At 29.6% G+C, this 16,291-nt stretch overlaps 1 protein-coding gene across 5 annotated transcripts in view; it reads right to left on the bottom strand.

Moving 5' to 3' along the window:
* Window positions 1–7,780: 7,780 nt before the first annotated feature.
* The window catches only part of LOC134711634 (ras guanyl-releasing protein 3-like), an 81,865-nt gene continuing 73,354 nt past the window's right edge, over window positions 7,781–16,291 (bottom strand). For all 5 annotated transcript variants that reach the window (XM_063572366.1, XM_063572369.1, XM_063572365.1 and 2 more), the window contains one exon: window positions 7,781–14,542. In XM_063572366.1, the coding sequence (XP_063428436.1) occupies window positions 14,372–14,542 (171 nt within the window). In that variant the 3' untranslated portion in view covers window positions 7,781–14,371. The remainder of the gene's footprint in view (window positions 14,543–16,291) is intronic.

The following is a 16,291-nucleotide window of genomic DNA, read 5'->3' as shown; positions in this document are numbered from 1 at the left end:
ATTGAGTATATAGAAAGTATTCAAACTACGAATGTTTACAACTTGTTGGGACTATAAAACATTGATAATTAAAAAGAAAAATAAGATTGGTATGAACTGCGCTGTTTCTAGCGTTGCAGTTAGTTGAATGTGTGGAATTTGTATTCAAATTATTACTGCTATTTATCTTGTATTTATGCAGACATTTTCAGCTTAGTGGTTCCATTCCAAATCTCGGGATGAATGCAGTCTTTTGTAAAGGTTACAGAGACAGATACAGAAAATAAGGGCGTTATTCATGTAAAGGTTAAAAAAAACGTTGAGAATAGCAAAACAATTTTTTTGAAGATTCATCCTTAAAAAATGATACCTCTATTTACCGGTTTACTATCTAAAAGGAGAGGAGGGGGATTTCAGAAGAATAAGAAGTGTGCTTCAGCTGAATCCCCCTCCCCAAATCACACACACGCAACAAGATATTATGTTATATAATCTAAAACTTGTGAGATATATGTAGAAGGACACATTGTAAGTTTTGCCGGTAATAGCATAATTATTTTACCAGGATTAGCACAATTCCAACTTAGCAATGCTGGTGGAATAACATCTCAGAATTTTCTTACATTTGTTAGGGCCATATATATCTTGCCTTTCCATAAGCCAGGTTGTCCTGGCTATTGCAATCCCATGAAGTTCATCATCTGTCTACCTTAAACCAGATGCTCCACAGGGCACAGCTTTATACGACCGCAGAGTTCGAACCCTGAACAGTTGGGGCAAGTATGGACACAACATTCATGCTTGATACAGCTCTGAATTTTGATTGCGATTAAATAGTTGACACAACATAGTTTTCTGACACAGAATGAATGTGGTCTAAGAATTTGAACTTAAAACTTAAAAATTGGACATTTACCTATTATGGTCCAATATCCAAAATCTAAATACATGGTTAGATTTAGCATATCAAAGAACCCCCAAGAATTCAGTTTTTGTTAAAATCAAACTAAGTTTAATTTTAGACCCTTTGGACCTTAATGTAGACCAATTTGAAAACGGGACCAAAAATAAGAATCTACATTCACAGTTAAGATTCGGCATATTAAAGAATCCCAATTATTCATTTTTTGATGAAATCAAACAAAGTTTAATTTTGACCCTTTTGGTCCCTAATTACTAAACTGTTGGGACCAAAACTCAAAAAATCAATCATAACCTTCCTTTATGGTCATAAACCTTGTGTTAAAATTTCATAGATTTCTATTTACTTATACTAAAGTTATGGTGCGAAAACCAAGAAAAATGCTTAATTGGGCCCATTTTAAGTCCCTATTTCCTAAACTTTTTGGACCAAAACTCCCAAAATCAATCCTAACCTTCTTTTGTGTTCTTATACATTGTGTTTGAATTTTATAGATCTCTATTTACTTATACTGAAGTTATTGTGTGAAAACCAAGAAAAATGTCTAAAAGGGCCCTTTTTTGGCCCCTAGTTCCTAAACAACTATAGGGACCAAAACTCTCAAAATCAATTCCAACCTTCTTTTTGTGGTAAATAACCGTGTGTTTAAATTTCATAGATTTTTATTAACTTGCACTAAAAACAGAGAATTATTTAGATTAAGAGTTTATTAAGAATTCTAGAAATGAAAATGTTTAGATCATGGGATCATGGGCTGTTAATGTAGCACTGTTATTAGTTTTTTTCTTAAAAAAAGGCTTTCCATTGGCCACAAACTATTTTGTGATCATGTATGTATGGTCGCAACACTGTGATCATGTATGTATGGTAACAACACTGTGATCATGTATGTATGGTAACACTACATAGACCATTTTGGAATGGTAACACTACATCGACCATTCTGGAATGGTAACACTACATCGACCATTCTGGAATGGTAACACTACATCGACCATTCTGGAATGGTAACACTACATCGACCATTCTGGAATGGTAACTCTACATCGACCATAAAAACTCTACATCGACCATTCTGGAATGGTAACACTACACTTACTTTTATGGAATGACAACTACATGTCGACCATTCTGGAATTGTAACACTACATAAACCATGGTAACAGCACATTGACTTTTCTGGAATGGTCAAAGACTGCTACCACATACATAATTCTTTGATGATATATTGACTGTATTTATAAACAGTATTTAGGGTAATTCAAACAAGCTGAATATCACTGTCTTCTCTATAGATGGTATGCAATTTCTAATAATTTTTTGTAACAAGAACTAGGAAAATATGTATAATTAACTGTACACATCAATATAATCATAATGTGTATTGGTTTGTTTTCGTACATGTGTGATGATTTATATAGTATATCTACCTACATGTATATGTGAATATTGATACACCTTTGTAATTTGAAACCATATTAAAATTGTCTGTGTATGATGAAGTCTTTTACCATTTTCTTATCAAACCATTAAACGAGAAAAAAATGTCACATCATTCCTTGGAAATTCCATAATGAAGGGTATTTTCAAACAAATCCCATATTACAGTGTAGCCTTTGCAAAAATGTTTCCAAGAATGCATTCAGTTCAAAAGCCAAGATTTAACTGGGTCCCAAATGAGATGAGATTACATTACAGATCTGCAATTTGAACAACACAGAAGAGCTTATATAACAAGAATCACATACCAATATGTTCGTACAGCTACTAAACAAGAGTTAAACATCCCAGTTATTATACAGCACAATACCTATTCCTTTGATTATTAATGTCTACATTATATACATTTTTAATTTTAGATGTTCTTTTATTCTGTTCAGCAGATACTCCTCTGGTATTATCAATAAAATGACATGTGTTAGTTTGATAATAATTTATTAATTTGTTACATTTTATATGACTTTTACACATATTGTACTTCAAGTAACTTATAAGTCTTATTACAGTGCTTATCCAGTGACCTTTGGGGTATCACATTTGCAAAGACCAAAACAGTTTACCAAATTGCAGTCAGATTTCTACTCCAACTAACTGATCAACTGGTAAAATATTTTATCAGATTGCTCAAGTGAAATGTTGTTAGTTTGAAGTGAGTGCTGTAAAATAAAAAAGTTATACTTACCATCCACATCCAGTCAGTGATACCTTTGTCAATCATTTCTAACACAAATAATATCTTACTATAGTATGAGTCACTGAAGAAAATGGTTTAATTTTAACATGGAAACTTCTATCATAAATAAATATTATAAATGAATAGTTCAAAACATTGTTTTGTAGGTGTATATTTTATAGCTTTGTCTTCTAAGATGAAGTTATTGTGCAATTGTGATTCGAATAACATTTTCTATGCAAATTACTGATCTGCTGTCATTAAAGGGAAATAATTTATATTGAGTTCAAATGTACACATAAAATTTAATCAATGATACGAGGCTTATGATTTTGCCTACAAAAGATTCATAAAAAAAAAATGAAATGCAAAATTAGTATGAAATTGAAGGGCATGTAAAACACAAATTAGAAAGGTTTTGCAAAATACTGCTTATAAGATATCTTGTACTCCTTGGTAGACAATCCTTTATACTTTGAACAATTCAACATTTTGCAAAACAGCTGTTAATCGTCTTTCATCATTAAATAAGTTTCATTGTTCGTTTTAGAACAGAGGATAAAAGTTAAATAATAACAGAAATAATGTTTCAACAAATTAAATGGGGAAATTTGATATTTGTCAGACAGAACAAAATTTTGCTGATTATTTGAATGTAAATTATTTCCCTTTATTGCCAGCAGATCAGTAATTTGTATACAAAATGTTATTCGAATCACAATTGCACAATAACTTCATCTTAGAAGACAAAGCTATAAAATATACACCTACAAAACAATGTTTTGAACTATTCATTTATAATATTTATTTATGATAGAAGTTTCCATGTTAAAATTATACCATTTTATTCAGTGACTCATACTATAGTAAGATATTATTTGTGTTAGAAATGATTGACAAAGGTATCAACTGATTGGATCTGGATGGTAAGTATAATTTTTTATTTTACAGCACTCACTTCATACTAACAACATTTCACTTGAGCAATCTGCTAAAATATTTTACCAGTTGATCAGTTAGTTGGAGTAGAAATCTGACTGCAATTTGGTAAACTGTTTTGGTCTTTGCTAATGTGATACCCCAAAGGTCACTGGATAAGCACAGTAATGATTCAATTAATTGATTAATAGTTTTGTTTAGGATGTACTTAGGCAATCTGATGTAAAGTTACATAATTCAAGAATTAAAATTTGATACCTTCAGCTGGAAGAGTATCAGTTCAGGATCAAAATAAGCTAAAATTATAGATTGTCCCACTTTCTTTATCACTCTGTTCAGCTCTTAATATTATTCTGTATCATGTCTTTGTGACGTCAAATATGTTGACCCGGACTTAATAACTTTGCCCCTTACATATTACTTTAGCGACATCATAATGTTTGAACCAACTTTTATAACTTTGACCCAAACTTATCAAGTCATCTTTTGTGTGCTGGTGAAACAAAGAAAACACTTCTGAAACACGCAAATATAGCCCGATAAATCGATTATCAGATTATCTGCATATTGATATTGTGAAATATCAGCTGCTTGACATTATATGAAAGCTCACTCGCCAAAAAGCTCCATATTACGTCTCGCAACTGATATTTTACAATATCAACATGCAGATAACCTGATAATTGGTACATATTGATAGGTCATGGAGCTCTTTTTTCAAAATATTTTATTTATTAAATTGGCTGGAAAAGGCTGAATTGGACTTTAACATCATGTTTGCATTGGTATTGTTTTGGTCTCCAATCAAAATAGAGAAAATCAAGAATCTGCTCAAATTTTTTCAAATAATCTTTTATGAGCTATAAAGTCTTATGTTAAAAGATAAATAGGTCATGTAGGTGTTATGGGGCAAAACATTTCACCTTATATCATATGGAAAAACATCAAAGAGTTTGAACACTGATTCCAATACCTCACCTAAGTACATCCTTAAATTAAGGTAACCAATGTCAATCGACAAATAAGTCCTGAGATACAATACTAGAGTTTTCAGGTTGCTGGGTTTCAGCATTACTATCTGTACATGTACTATTTAAATCAAACGAGCTATTAATCATTTCAGAGGTATCTGGAAATCCAGAATCATCTGCAGTATTATCATGATTATCACTATCACAAATATCATCAGTATAACTATCACAAATATCATCACTATCACATACATCATTTTTATCAACAATAGATTCCAAAATATTTTTTTTTTTACTCAATAATTTTTTAAGTGTATATTTCTTTACATGATTGATGATATTATTTACAATTGTATTGCTTGTTATATTGGTTCCATTCAGATTTATGTTAATGTTTATTTCTGGACTGAAATCTTCAGGAATGGTGTTGTCCAGATCTGCTGTGTCCACGGCTTCTTGGCAGTAACTAACAAAAGATGATGGAATGCAATTCTTTGTAATATCTAAATCTGCAAAAAAAAAAAAAACAATTATTAAAACAGTTAAAGTGCGAAAACCAATGTTTCTTTGGACGACTAAACGCAGTTATCTTTTCAAGTATCTACTTGTATGCCAACATTTAAAAAATTCAACTTACCCCCCTCCCCCCTTTTCCAAGCCCCCCCCCCCAACCCTAATGTTTCATGACATATTACATTTATTGAACAATCTGAAGAAAAAATCCCAGACAAGACTGTGAGTGAAGCAAAGAATGAAGCCATATTCCAATTTGAACCCTTTATTTATATATATTTTTTTACATAAATTTCTATTTATGCAGTTTTTAGTGGATGTTGCTATGGATAATATGTCTTTCCATGGTAACAATTGAAGTCAACAACACATGACGATTGTAGTTTAAAGTTTGCGTTAGCTTTTATGTATTTTTCCTATCGGTTATGAAAAATTCAGGACATTTAAACTCTTAAACTGCAATATTCTGCAAATGAAAACATTGTTTCCAAGGAAAAATTCGGTTGCTATGGTGATAAAACTAAAAAAAATCCCACACATGTTTCTATTAAATTTGGTAAAGTAGTATCCAAACTTCATAACTACAGTGCTAACTATTCTGTACACATTTGCACTTTTCTGAAAAACACCAGAGAAAATGTGGTAATTCAGCAAAAATACCAATTTCAGAAAAGTTGAAAATATGCATTTTTTCACAAAATTTTACAAACAAATTACAAATTTGGTTGACATGCAATCTTCACTAAAATGAAGCATTGACCAAGTTCTATCAATGTAACATATGAAAATTAATGAAAAAATGATTATTCTATTCATAATCAGGCTCTGAAATGTGGTGATTTAGCTGATTTTTGAAAGATTTTACAACGGTTAACAACCAAAAAATAGTGTCTTATACCATGGCAACCACTCATATTTTCCCACTCAAAATTATTTTTTGAGCATTTTTCATTTATTGCTTCTACTAGGCCAATTATAGATAAAATCTGAAACCCCCCATCATGGCCCCATGTATCACATGTATATGGCACACTGCCTGGTTCTTATAAAGAGCTCTACTTAATTTGACCTTGTCAGACCTAATTTTTTTCACATTGTTATGTTTTGGTATATTTTTCTTCAGTTATATGAAATAGGTCAACTATATTTGGTGTATAGAATTATTGTAAGGTGTATATGTCTGTCTGGCAGGTATCATCTGACCTTGACCTCACTTTCATGGGTCATAAGTCTATGTTAAGTTTACATGGTTAAGTTTGTTTCTAAGAAGCAATAAGCAATAGGTCAACTAAATTTGGTGTATGGAATGATTGTAAGCCTTTAAGGTGTTGCACGTATTTCTGTTTTGGTTTATCTGACCTTTACCTCATTTTATTGGATCATGTTAAGTTTATGCAATACTTAAGGACTATCGACTCAATTGATACCTGCCTGTTTGACATGTACACTTAACAATCATTTCATTACAACAATGTTCAGTAATGCAGGCCAGACATTTCAGTGAGTGCACTCTTGTCATATAAGGGAGAGTTTAATGATAAGGTAGTGTCATAACAAGGCAAACACCTCCAATAAGGAAGTCATCTGATTGCAATGCACCATTTTATCATTTATTTATATATAACATGGTAGTGAATTATATAAGAAAAACACAATTCAATGATTGTCATTGATTTCTGTATATCATATCTGTTACTGGTTTACTTGCTTGTCATAAATAATTGTTGAAGGCCATAAAGTGGCCTTTAGTTTCATCTATATCATTTGGTATTTTGGGGACAATCTTACCACATCTTATTTTCATATGTTGTATGCTAAATAAAATCCCTATTGAGTGTAAAGTTATTCTGCAGTTTAGGAAAAGTAATTTCAAGTAGCTAAATATCCTACAAAGGACATGAACTCAAAATGCTATAAACATATTTTCTACTTTTACCAACTTCCCTTAGATATATTATTCACACAACGGACTGTGATAACCCTGGTAATTTTTAGTATGGTAGCCTCACTTTTTGTTCATTTATTTATTTTCCTAGGTATCAGTTTGCATGGATTGACCTTGTACTTGTATTTTTCATTGGTATTTGATCATGTGGTTTTGTCAAATATGAAAATCTGCAACCAAGCCTTTAAAGAATTTATACTTTGTTAAACATCAGTTGTGGTTAGCTTATTCCAAAGAAATCCATGAAACTTGGATACCCTGAATAATAATGAATCCACAGTATATGTTCTACAAATTGCCTGTATATTTTTCTGTAAAAAATAACAAGTGTCTATTTATATTTCTTTTATTTGATCCTTGTCTGAAACAAGTTTTGCACATCAATTTCACTTAATTTATAAACATTTGAAAATTTTGACTTTTTTTTCAAAAACAGATTACAATAAATAGATCTATAACAACAAATATTGCTTTTAATTTTACATATGTTTCTCTTTGATAATACAACACTGCTTTGAGCTCATTCAGATACATAAAAGATGTTTACATTTATACTTCGATTACACACGTTTACACTCAACTCATTCACCACACAAACACACACTTTTTCAAACATTCACTACTGCTTACATGTTTATACTACATGTATTTTGTATACACCATTTCATTGCTTCTCCAGTCCTACATTTTATATGATAAAAAAGGGGCATTCTTATTTATATACTTTTGTTTAGTTGTAATCTTCAACGGAATGTATTATTTTGCCATTCAATGTATCATGGAAAGGGTCTAAATTACAGGTTGATTATCCTGTTGAAAGCAAAATTATGTATTTCTTGGTTAAAATATTGTTTCTATTTTGGATAAATAGACTTGGGGCTACCATATTTTCTAAATAAATTCCTTTTTTGTACATTTTGATTGATTGTCCACATATTATTGTAAACTAACTATTACTCGCAAGGGATTCATTATTTTATTTTTGCAAGAAAAATAATGTGAATATAAATATTGGCATTGGCAAATATGTCAAACTTGGACAGTTTTTAAATAGTCACACAAACAAGTTTAGAAAACTGTGAATGTAAATTGCAGCAAAATCAGCTTAAAAGGGCTAAATGTTTTACTGGAAAAACTTAAGATATGAAGCTTGAATTTTCTTTCAAAAAGTGTTTAAATTTATATTTTTTATTTTAAATTTACCAACTGACACATTGCCTAATAGAGGGCATTAAATTAATAATGTTACTTTAAATAAATACATAAATTGCTCAATGTTGAATGTAGTGCTTAGTGTTAATCATGACCAAAACAGAGAAAAAGTTGATTTAATATTAGAATGCCTTAATTTTAAAAATGCTTGTACTTGTGTGAATATTACTTTGTAATAAGTATATTTTTAGATTCTCTTTGGAGAATATTAGCATAGCCATGTTTGTTTAACATTTTACACCAAAACTATTTATCAGTTGAATCTTTGAGATAAAATTTGGAAACTAAACTTGCTCAGGTGAAACTCTGGTTTATAGTAATATAAAGTCACCTGAAACAAACAAATTCAGTTGAGTAATATTAATCTCAGTATCTATCAGATGTTTCAATGTAAAATTCAAATTACCTTAAACAAATCCAAGAAAATTATATAACACCTGTTTATTTTTAAAGTAACTTAAATCTGTTCTGTCATAAAAACTATAAGACAACTTTGCAGTTTTGCACATTTTGGACGTCTTAGCTTGGTCAAAGTAGGTTGGTCTTATTCGGTTAAACAACATACATGAGCTTACTTTCGAGATGAACAACAGTAATAAAAGCGCTGTTCAGCTGTTTCATTTCCCCCATTTATGTGAACAATCTACAATGTTAAACTCTTACATTTCCCAATTTGAAATGGCATGTTATATTTATCTGTTTCCATACTGAATGTACAATTTGTTTGTGATTAAACGGAAATGTAGTTTTACATCAATTGAACAGCAACCCAAAAACAATAAAAGCAAAACCAGACATAATTCGGTAAACATTTGATCTTCACTGATTGAAAAGAGTCTGCACTATATATCAAGATATATATATATACCCAGTTACTATTCTGAAATAATTTAAGTTCAGCACCCTACTGTCATTCATAACAGTAGAATTTTATTCTTATATTTTATTTTGAAAAGTAGGATTACCTTAGCTTTTGACTGATTTATATAATAACAAACTTGAATATGAACACATATTAAATAATCAAAATTGCACAAATTTTTTGAGAGAGGTCAACTGGTCACTGCAATTTTTCTGGAATGGTTCTACACACTTATATACAAAAAAAAAAGAAACTGATCTCACGGAATGTTTCAAATGGCCATTTTATGATTTTTTACGAATGATAATAATATTTACAATCATAATAACAAAATAAACATATAGCATGAGATTTACAAGTGTATAAAAACATCTGTAATGATATATATATATACCAAGGGATCCAGCCCTTTTTGTCAGCACTAAATTCATTTGTACATATATTAACAGTGGTACTGTCTAGTATATTTTACACAAAAACAAACTGGTTATATATTTTTATGGTTTTATTTATGCTCATGAATCACAATAATCTGATACCACATTGTAATGGCTTTGGTATAACCTGGACTAGTTAGTTATTTATATGCGCATCAATTAATTGAATGTTGAACCATAACCCAATGTAAATTACTTTTTGAATTAGGTTCAAAACTGAATTGCAAATTTGTCTTATCGAGCAGTTGAGGTGAATTGAGTTTAGTTGATATGTAAAACTTATGCAAGTCTTGATTGGGACTCAGTTAATCTGGTTAGTACATTTTTGTTACCATCAAATTACAGATTTATGGTCACAAATCAATACCTGCCTTTACAATCTGACCAGAAACTCAACTAGTGGATAAAATATTTCCAAACACCAAAGGGGAATACTAGGTTTTTTCATTGTTCAAATGACCTCAAACAAAAACATTGCAATTTTGGTTGAATGAAGTTTTAGATCGTGAATAAAACTGGTTAAATATATTACACAGAATGAAGAAAATATGTTAATCATTGTTAAATTTAAAATTCTTAAAAAACATAACATAAAAATAAATAAATTATATTTTACTCATAAAAAATAAATAAAGCAATATTTGTGTAGTAAGATAAATTGACTAGAATTGTTATCTAAAATATTGGTTTAACAAAGGTTTTATTTTCATTCAACAGTAATAAAGTTTCTAACATTAAAAAGTAAACAACTATAAATAAAACAACAGGAAATAGATAATTGAACAAAAACTTGAAAACAGGGTCAACAGAAAAATATTTAAGACGCACTATATAAGAAATAAAAATAAATTTGTTCATAAATAGATAAACAATATCTCAGAATACATAAACAGAGTAAATTCTTATAATATATCATATATCTAGGTTTCTTTCAAAATTTTGGTTTTATAATCATAATAAAATCTTAGTCTTTAACTTTTTTTCCAGGCAACTGGACTTTGACCTACGTCAGTCTTATAGAACTGTTGTCAGTCACCAATGATAATTAATTTATACTACAAACACTGCTTGATTACCTTGTCCGACATTGAAACGAGGCAAATCAGCAAGCAACGACAAAATTAAGGAATAATTCTTAATCCTATATCATTTTGAACACTACCCAAGTACATGTTCTTGAATGCTTCTTTGCTTATAAATACCTTTATCTACCCAACAAGTATATACCAAACTGTAAAACAAGTTGACTCATTTCTTGCAACTGAAAAATTCTATTTTTTTCCATTTAATAACACTATAAAAATTGACCCCTTTGGCATTTCCTAACCTTAAAATATCTTTATCATAATTAACAGTATGTTGGTTTGATATAAATAGTTTATGGAAAATAAGTTTGCTTTAAACATTTTCTATATAATTTAGTGTTGGAATGTAGTTAATCACCTTGGTCTGAGCAAATTAACATATGGTGAACAGCCACTGATTTTAAATGATTGAATGAATGGTAATTTACAATGAATATATACACAGCACAGAGTTATTCCTTATACAGAGACCAATTGTATTGGATGTAGTGTATGTCTATGGTAAATCAGAACTGTTTTCCTCAAGTTATTATTGTAGGTCTATATTGCACAGAATTTTGGTCAACTGATTGTGAGTCAATATAATGGTTGACAGTTTGTTTTAGAGAAAAAATGTCCATTAAAATTTGTCAGATTTAAAAATAATATTTGAACATAACAATGTTAGCTTAAAAGGACATTAAAATTACCAAGACAATATGCTTTAATTGCTGCTTTGATATTGCTTTCTTACTGTAGTCACTCACCCAAACCTATAGACTTTGCAAATATAACCTAAAAGTCCTCAATAAAGCAAACCAATGATGGCATCTCATATATATAAAAAAAATTATCCTATAGTTACTCAGAATCTTCTTAATTTAAATTAACAATATTGTTTAATTTGATGTTATATCAGTGGAGCAAAATGTCTGTGAAGTCAATATTACATCACTCTATACATTTAATTTTGCTGCTATGATGACAATGTCTGTTTAACTTTTTGATTGAGTAAATAATATTCTAAAATATAATAATCTTTTCCAGGGAGAGATCACAACTGTTCTGATTTACCATATCAAAATTTAGTACATGTGAGGTATATATTATCAAATTTGCTTTAAGGGGAGGTAATTCTGAAATTCCTTTGTGCTGATACAGTTGTTCATTATACACAAAATTGACACAACTCCGTAATATGGAATGCTATATTCATATATACATTAACAGAATCACAGCCATAGGTTTTAATTACGTTTTATCATTAAGGTGTCTAGTAAAATTGGACCTTTTCTTCATGTAACAAAATGACAGGGCTTCAAAAAACCTAATAAAAATATCCATTATAAATATAAATATCAGACAATGTAAACTGATTATCTAGTTCTCAGGTACTACAAGTGTTCATTAATTATTTTTTTTACTAACTTAAATAAATATATATGGTATTACAGCAGAATGCATTGAGTGTGTAGAAAAGGGTAGAATCTTTGGTTAGCTTGCTTGCTAGTTGAATCGTGAAACCATTATAAGTTCGGTATAATACCCTCATTTAAGAATAGACTAGTCCTACAGATAACCAATATATATCTATATGTAGGACAAGACTACTCCCAAAGGAGGGTAGTATACCTAACATAACAATGACTTGATGGTTCGACTAACAAGCAAGCTAACCAAAGATTCTACCCGTACCTTCACACTCTATGCATTCTGCTGTAAACCATCATTGCTTTGGTGGAACAAGAGCATATATGGTCTCATCACCTGAAACCAGCTGTTCCACCTAAGCAAAATTCTTTAATAATACCTCACTATTTTTTTTTAACAATTTATGGTTAAAATAAAGAACTGTGAACTGGCCAAGAGCAATGAAACTAATTACCGCTAAAGTTTGAATAAAAACAATCAAATTAGTATTTATTCAGTCAATATATGCCATTTCTTTCAGGAGTATCAAAGTTTATTTTAAATGCATGTGGACTTTTGATTTGATTTCAGAAAAAACTTCAAACAACAAATATTTTGCTATTTTGGCTAAAGATCTAACACAATGAAACCCTTAAGTTTGAACTGTAATTAACAAAATTCTAATGAGTAAGTAAAATTGTCTTGTACGAATTTGATGTTTTCTTTTTATCTCTAATTGGTTGAGATCATCTATTTTAAATAAACAATAATATGTTTTCTTGGTTGCATCTTTATCCTTGACAATGATTCAAATGTTTTAAATTACATTGCATCAAGTTTAACAATTTTGATTGCATTTTATAAAGACTGAGTATTTGTTTTTTCAATGACAAATGATAAACCTGAGTTTTTAAAGAAGAAAGAAATTTGAGAATTTATAAAGATTAATCAGACTTATTCAATAATTGAACCTTTCCTTCTTTAAAGACTATTTACCCAACTGAAAATCGCTGTCAATCATTTAGCAATGAACACTGCTCTACCTTTATAAATTTTCTTGCAACTTGTCATTTCTTTCGTATTGCTACATAGGCTTGTTTAAAACATGATAAGTTAAACTGCATTGACTTTGCAAATTTTACAAAGTTCTGTCAGTGCAATTTTTTACATTTCTTATTTTTTGCAGATTCAGTGACAATCTGAATAGAATAATAAATCGCAGACAACATACATAAGGTAGAGCAGTTTACGGTATAAACATGGTTTTGTTACGTGAAAATAACTAAAGGAAGCACCTGTCAAAATGACTGGACTGACTGGTTTCTGTATATGTTTTGTAAATCAATAGAAAAATACAAAATATATTTTGTAATGTGGTAATAGATATAACATTATCCTCCCTTACAGAGGTCATCACTAACTAGAATCAGTTTCCATTCACATTTAGGAATCATTTTCTGGAATTGGAAATGTCCATTTTTCCATCTGGACTTGGAAATCTTTTGTTCTCTCCTATACACATTTCATCTGTTTTGTAGCACAGAAAACACAATTCATTTGTTTACTCTTTTGCAGAGAACAAGTGTTCAAGGTCAAAGTTTATCTTCACAGAGTCATCACAATGTTTTGATAAGATTTGGAAGATCTGGACCTTACACATAATCTGAACACAATAATAGGATGAATGGTATTCCTCTATCACATGGGAATAGTGCATTATGGGTATTGTAAGTTTTTTGGCAACATACTCCATGGTGTACTAAAATGAAATTTATGATTTCAGACTGGTTTCTTACTCTATAAAAATCATTTCTTTAAAATGTTTTGTCCTTAAAAAAACTATAAAAGAGTTGTTTGATTGTTTAGAAGATTCAACAGTAACAAATCATTTATTGCTAATTCGTACTTCTGTACGACATTTATATTATAACAATTCCTGCTGTATCATACTTCTGTATGACGCTGGGATTTTAACGAGTCCATCTGTTCTAGGATATAAGTCAGTGTATTGTTCCTTATACTCCCCATTTGTGATTTTAAAAGTTTGATTTTCTCATCTTTTGCTATCAACTTCTTTCTGAGCTTTTCATTATCTTCTTTCAACTTGTCACGGGCCTGAAAAAATATAAAGGAAAATGAATTCTAATGTATAACAAACCTGATTCTTTTCTAATTTATTTTCAAAACATATTATAACAAATCTGTCGCATGTTTTTAAATCAAAACTCATGGTCTCATCATCTAATTTTGAAATGAGCCATTATATTTTGTATTAAAAAATAATATTTCTTTTATGTGAGTTGTATACCTGGTAGCAATAACTTTTCATTTGAAGCATGACCATAGGTAACTGTGCATTATTTACCATATATTGTTTTTGTTGTTGCAATGTTTTAATTTACAATGTATGTACAAAATGGTAATTTCATTATATTTTAGTGTTCACAGTACATTAAAATGCCTAGAACCTTGTTTTATTCGGAAATATTTGTTCATTATATATGAAGCTATGCTTTTAAATAACTGTTCTTAGTTATAGCCTATAACTAATAGGATCAAAATATTAAATAAAGCATGAATATTGATTTGTTTGTTACGTTTCACTGTTAACATCCATGTTATACAGAACATGCATTATAAGATCTTGTTATTTGTATATGTATACATGCCAATGTATGGTTCTATTAGTAAAAGAAAGGAAAAAGATTCAATGGACTAAAAAAAGTACTTATCATATTTCTCATTTACATCATTTAAAATGACCAATTTGTGACTTTTAATGCTATTGACAAAACAAGGAAAATTATATGCTTTACTCAATCATTAACATTAAGAATCATCAATATGAAAAGAGATTCAGATCAAAAATATGAACTAGATGATGAAAAAAGCCTAAGGGGGCAGGTTGGGTACCCCAGACGTGTTAAACCCATCAACATTCTTTATGTGTCTGCTCCAAGTCAGGAGTCTGTAATTCTATAATGGCATTCCTTTGTTGCTGTATATCATATTTGTTTCTGATTAATTGTTTTGTATATTAATCAGGCTGATAGTTTTGTTCTTTGAACTGTTTTAAATTTGTCAGGTTGGTCTTTTATAGCTTTCTATGCAGTATGTGTTTTGATAACTGTTGAAAGGCCATACAGTGTCCTATAGTTTCTTACTTTTATCTCATATGGTCTGTGGTGAAAGTTTTCTCTCTTTGAAATCAGACTACATCTTTTTTTTATAATAATGATAAGAATGTTTGTTTTTTTATACAAAAAGTGCACTTCATTTTTTTTAACAGTTTAAGCAATTTCCTAATACACAAAGATCTACAAATAAAAACATTAAATACAATCTTAAATTTGTAAAGATAACAACAAGTTGTTTTAAATACCACTACATAGACTAATCACATATCATAAAAAAAATACGCCACATCTTATCATTTTTATAATAATCAAGCATCGCCCCATGAAAAAGCAAAAACCAATATTGTTACTAAGCTAGAAATCTAAAGCCACTTACAAAAATTCCAAAAATGAAATAATAATGAAGGTATGGGGAAATTTGATCTTGTCTTAGAAAATTATTATCAAGTTTTATTTTTTTAAAAGAAACAAGCAATAAAAGCTGTGTCTTAACTTTGTAAATAAATTTTAAATTTTATGCCCTAAATCGTAATTAGAAAAAAATACATAGATTTTTTTAAAGAAAACTATTTCAAAATCTATTTGGCTGTGCTATATTACAATACATTGTACAATGATTAGAAACTAGAACATAAATTTGTTCCTTTATCAGGTATTGAATGCATGGGTTTAATATGTAAAATCTTTTTACAGAGGTAAATAGAACATGCGAAGGAAAATTCATGGA

This window comes from Mytilus trossulus, chromosome 3 (assembly GCF_036588685.1).
Source record: "Mytilus trossulus isolate FHL-02 chromosome 3, PNRI_Mtr1.1.1.hap1, whole genome shotgun sequence".
Classification (NCBI taxonomy): domain Eukaryota; kingdom Metazoa; phylum Mollusca; class Bivalvia; order Mytilida; family Mytilidae; genus Mytilus; species Mytilus trossulus.
Note: the sequence above shows the minus strand (reverse complement) of the source record. Positions and strands in the feature narration are given on the sequence as shown.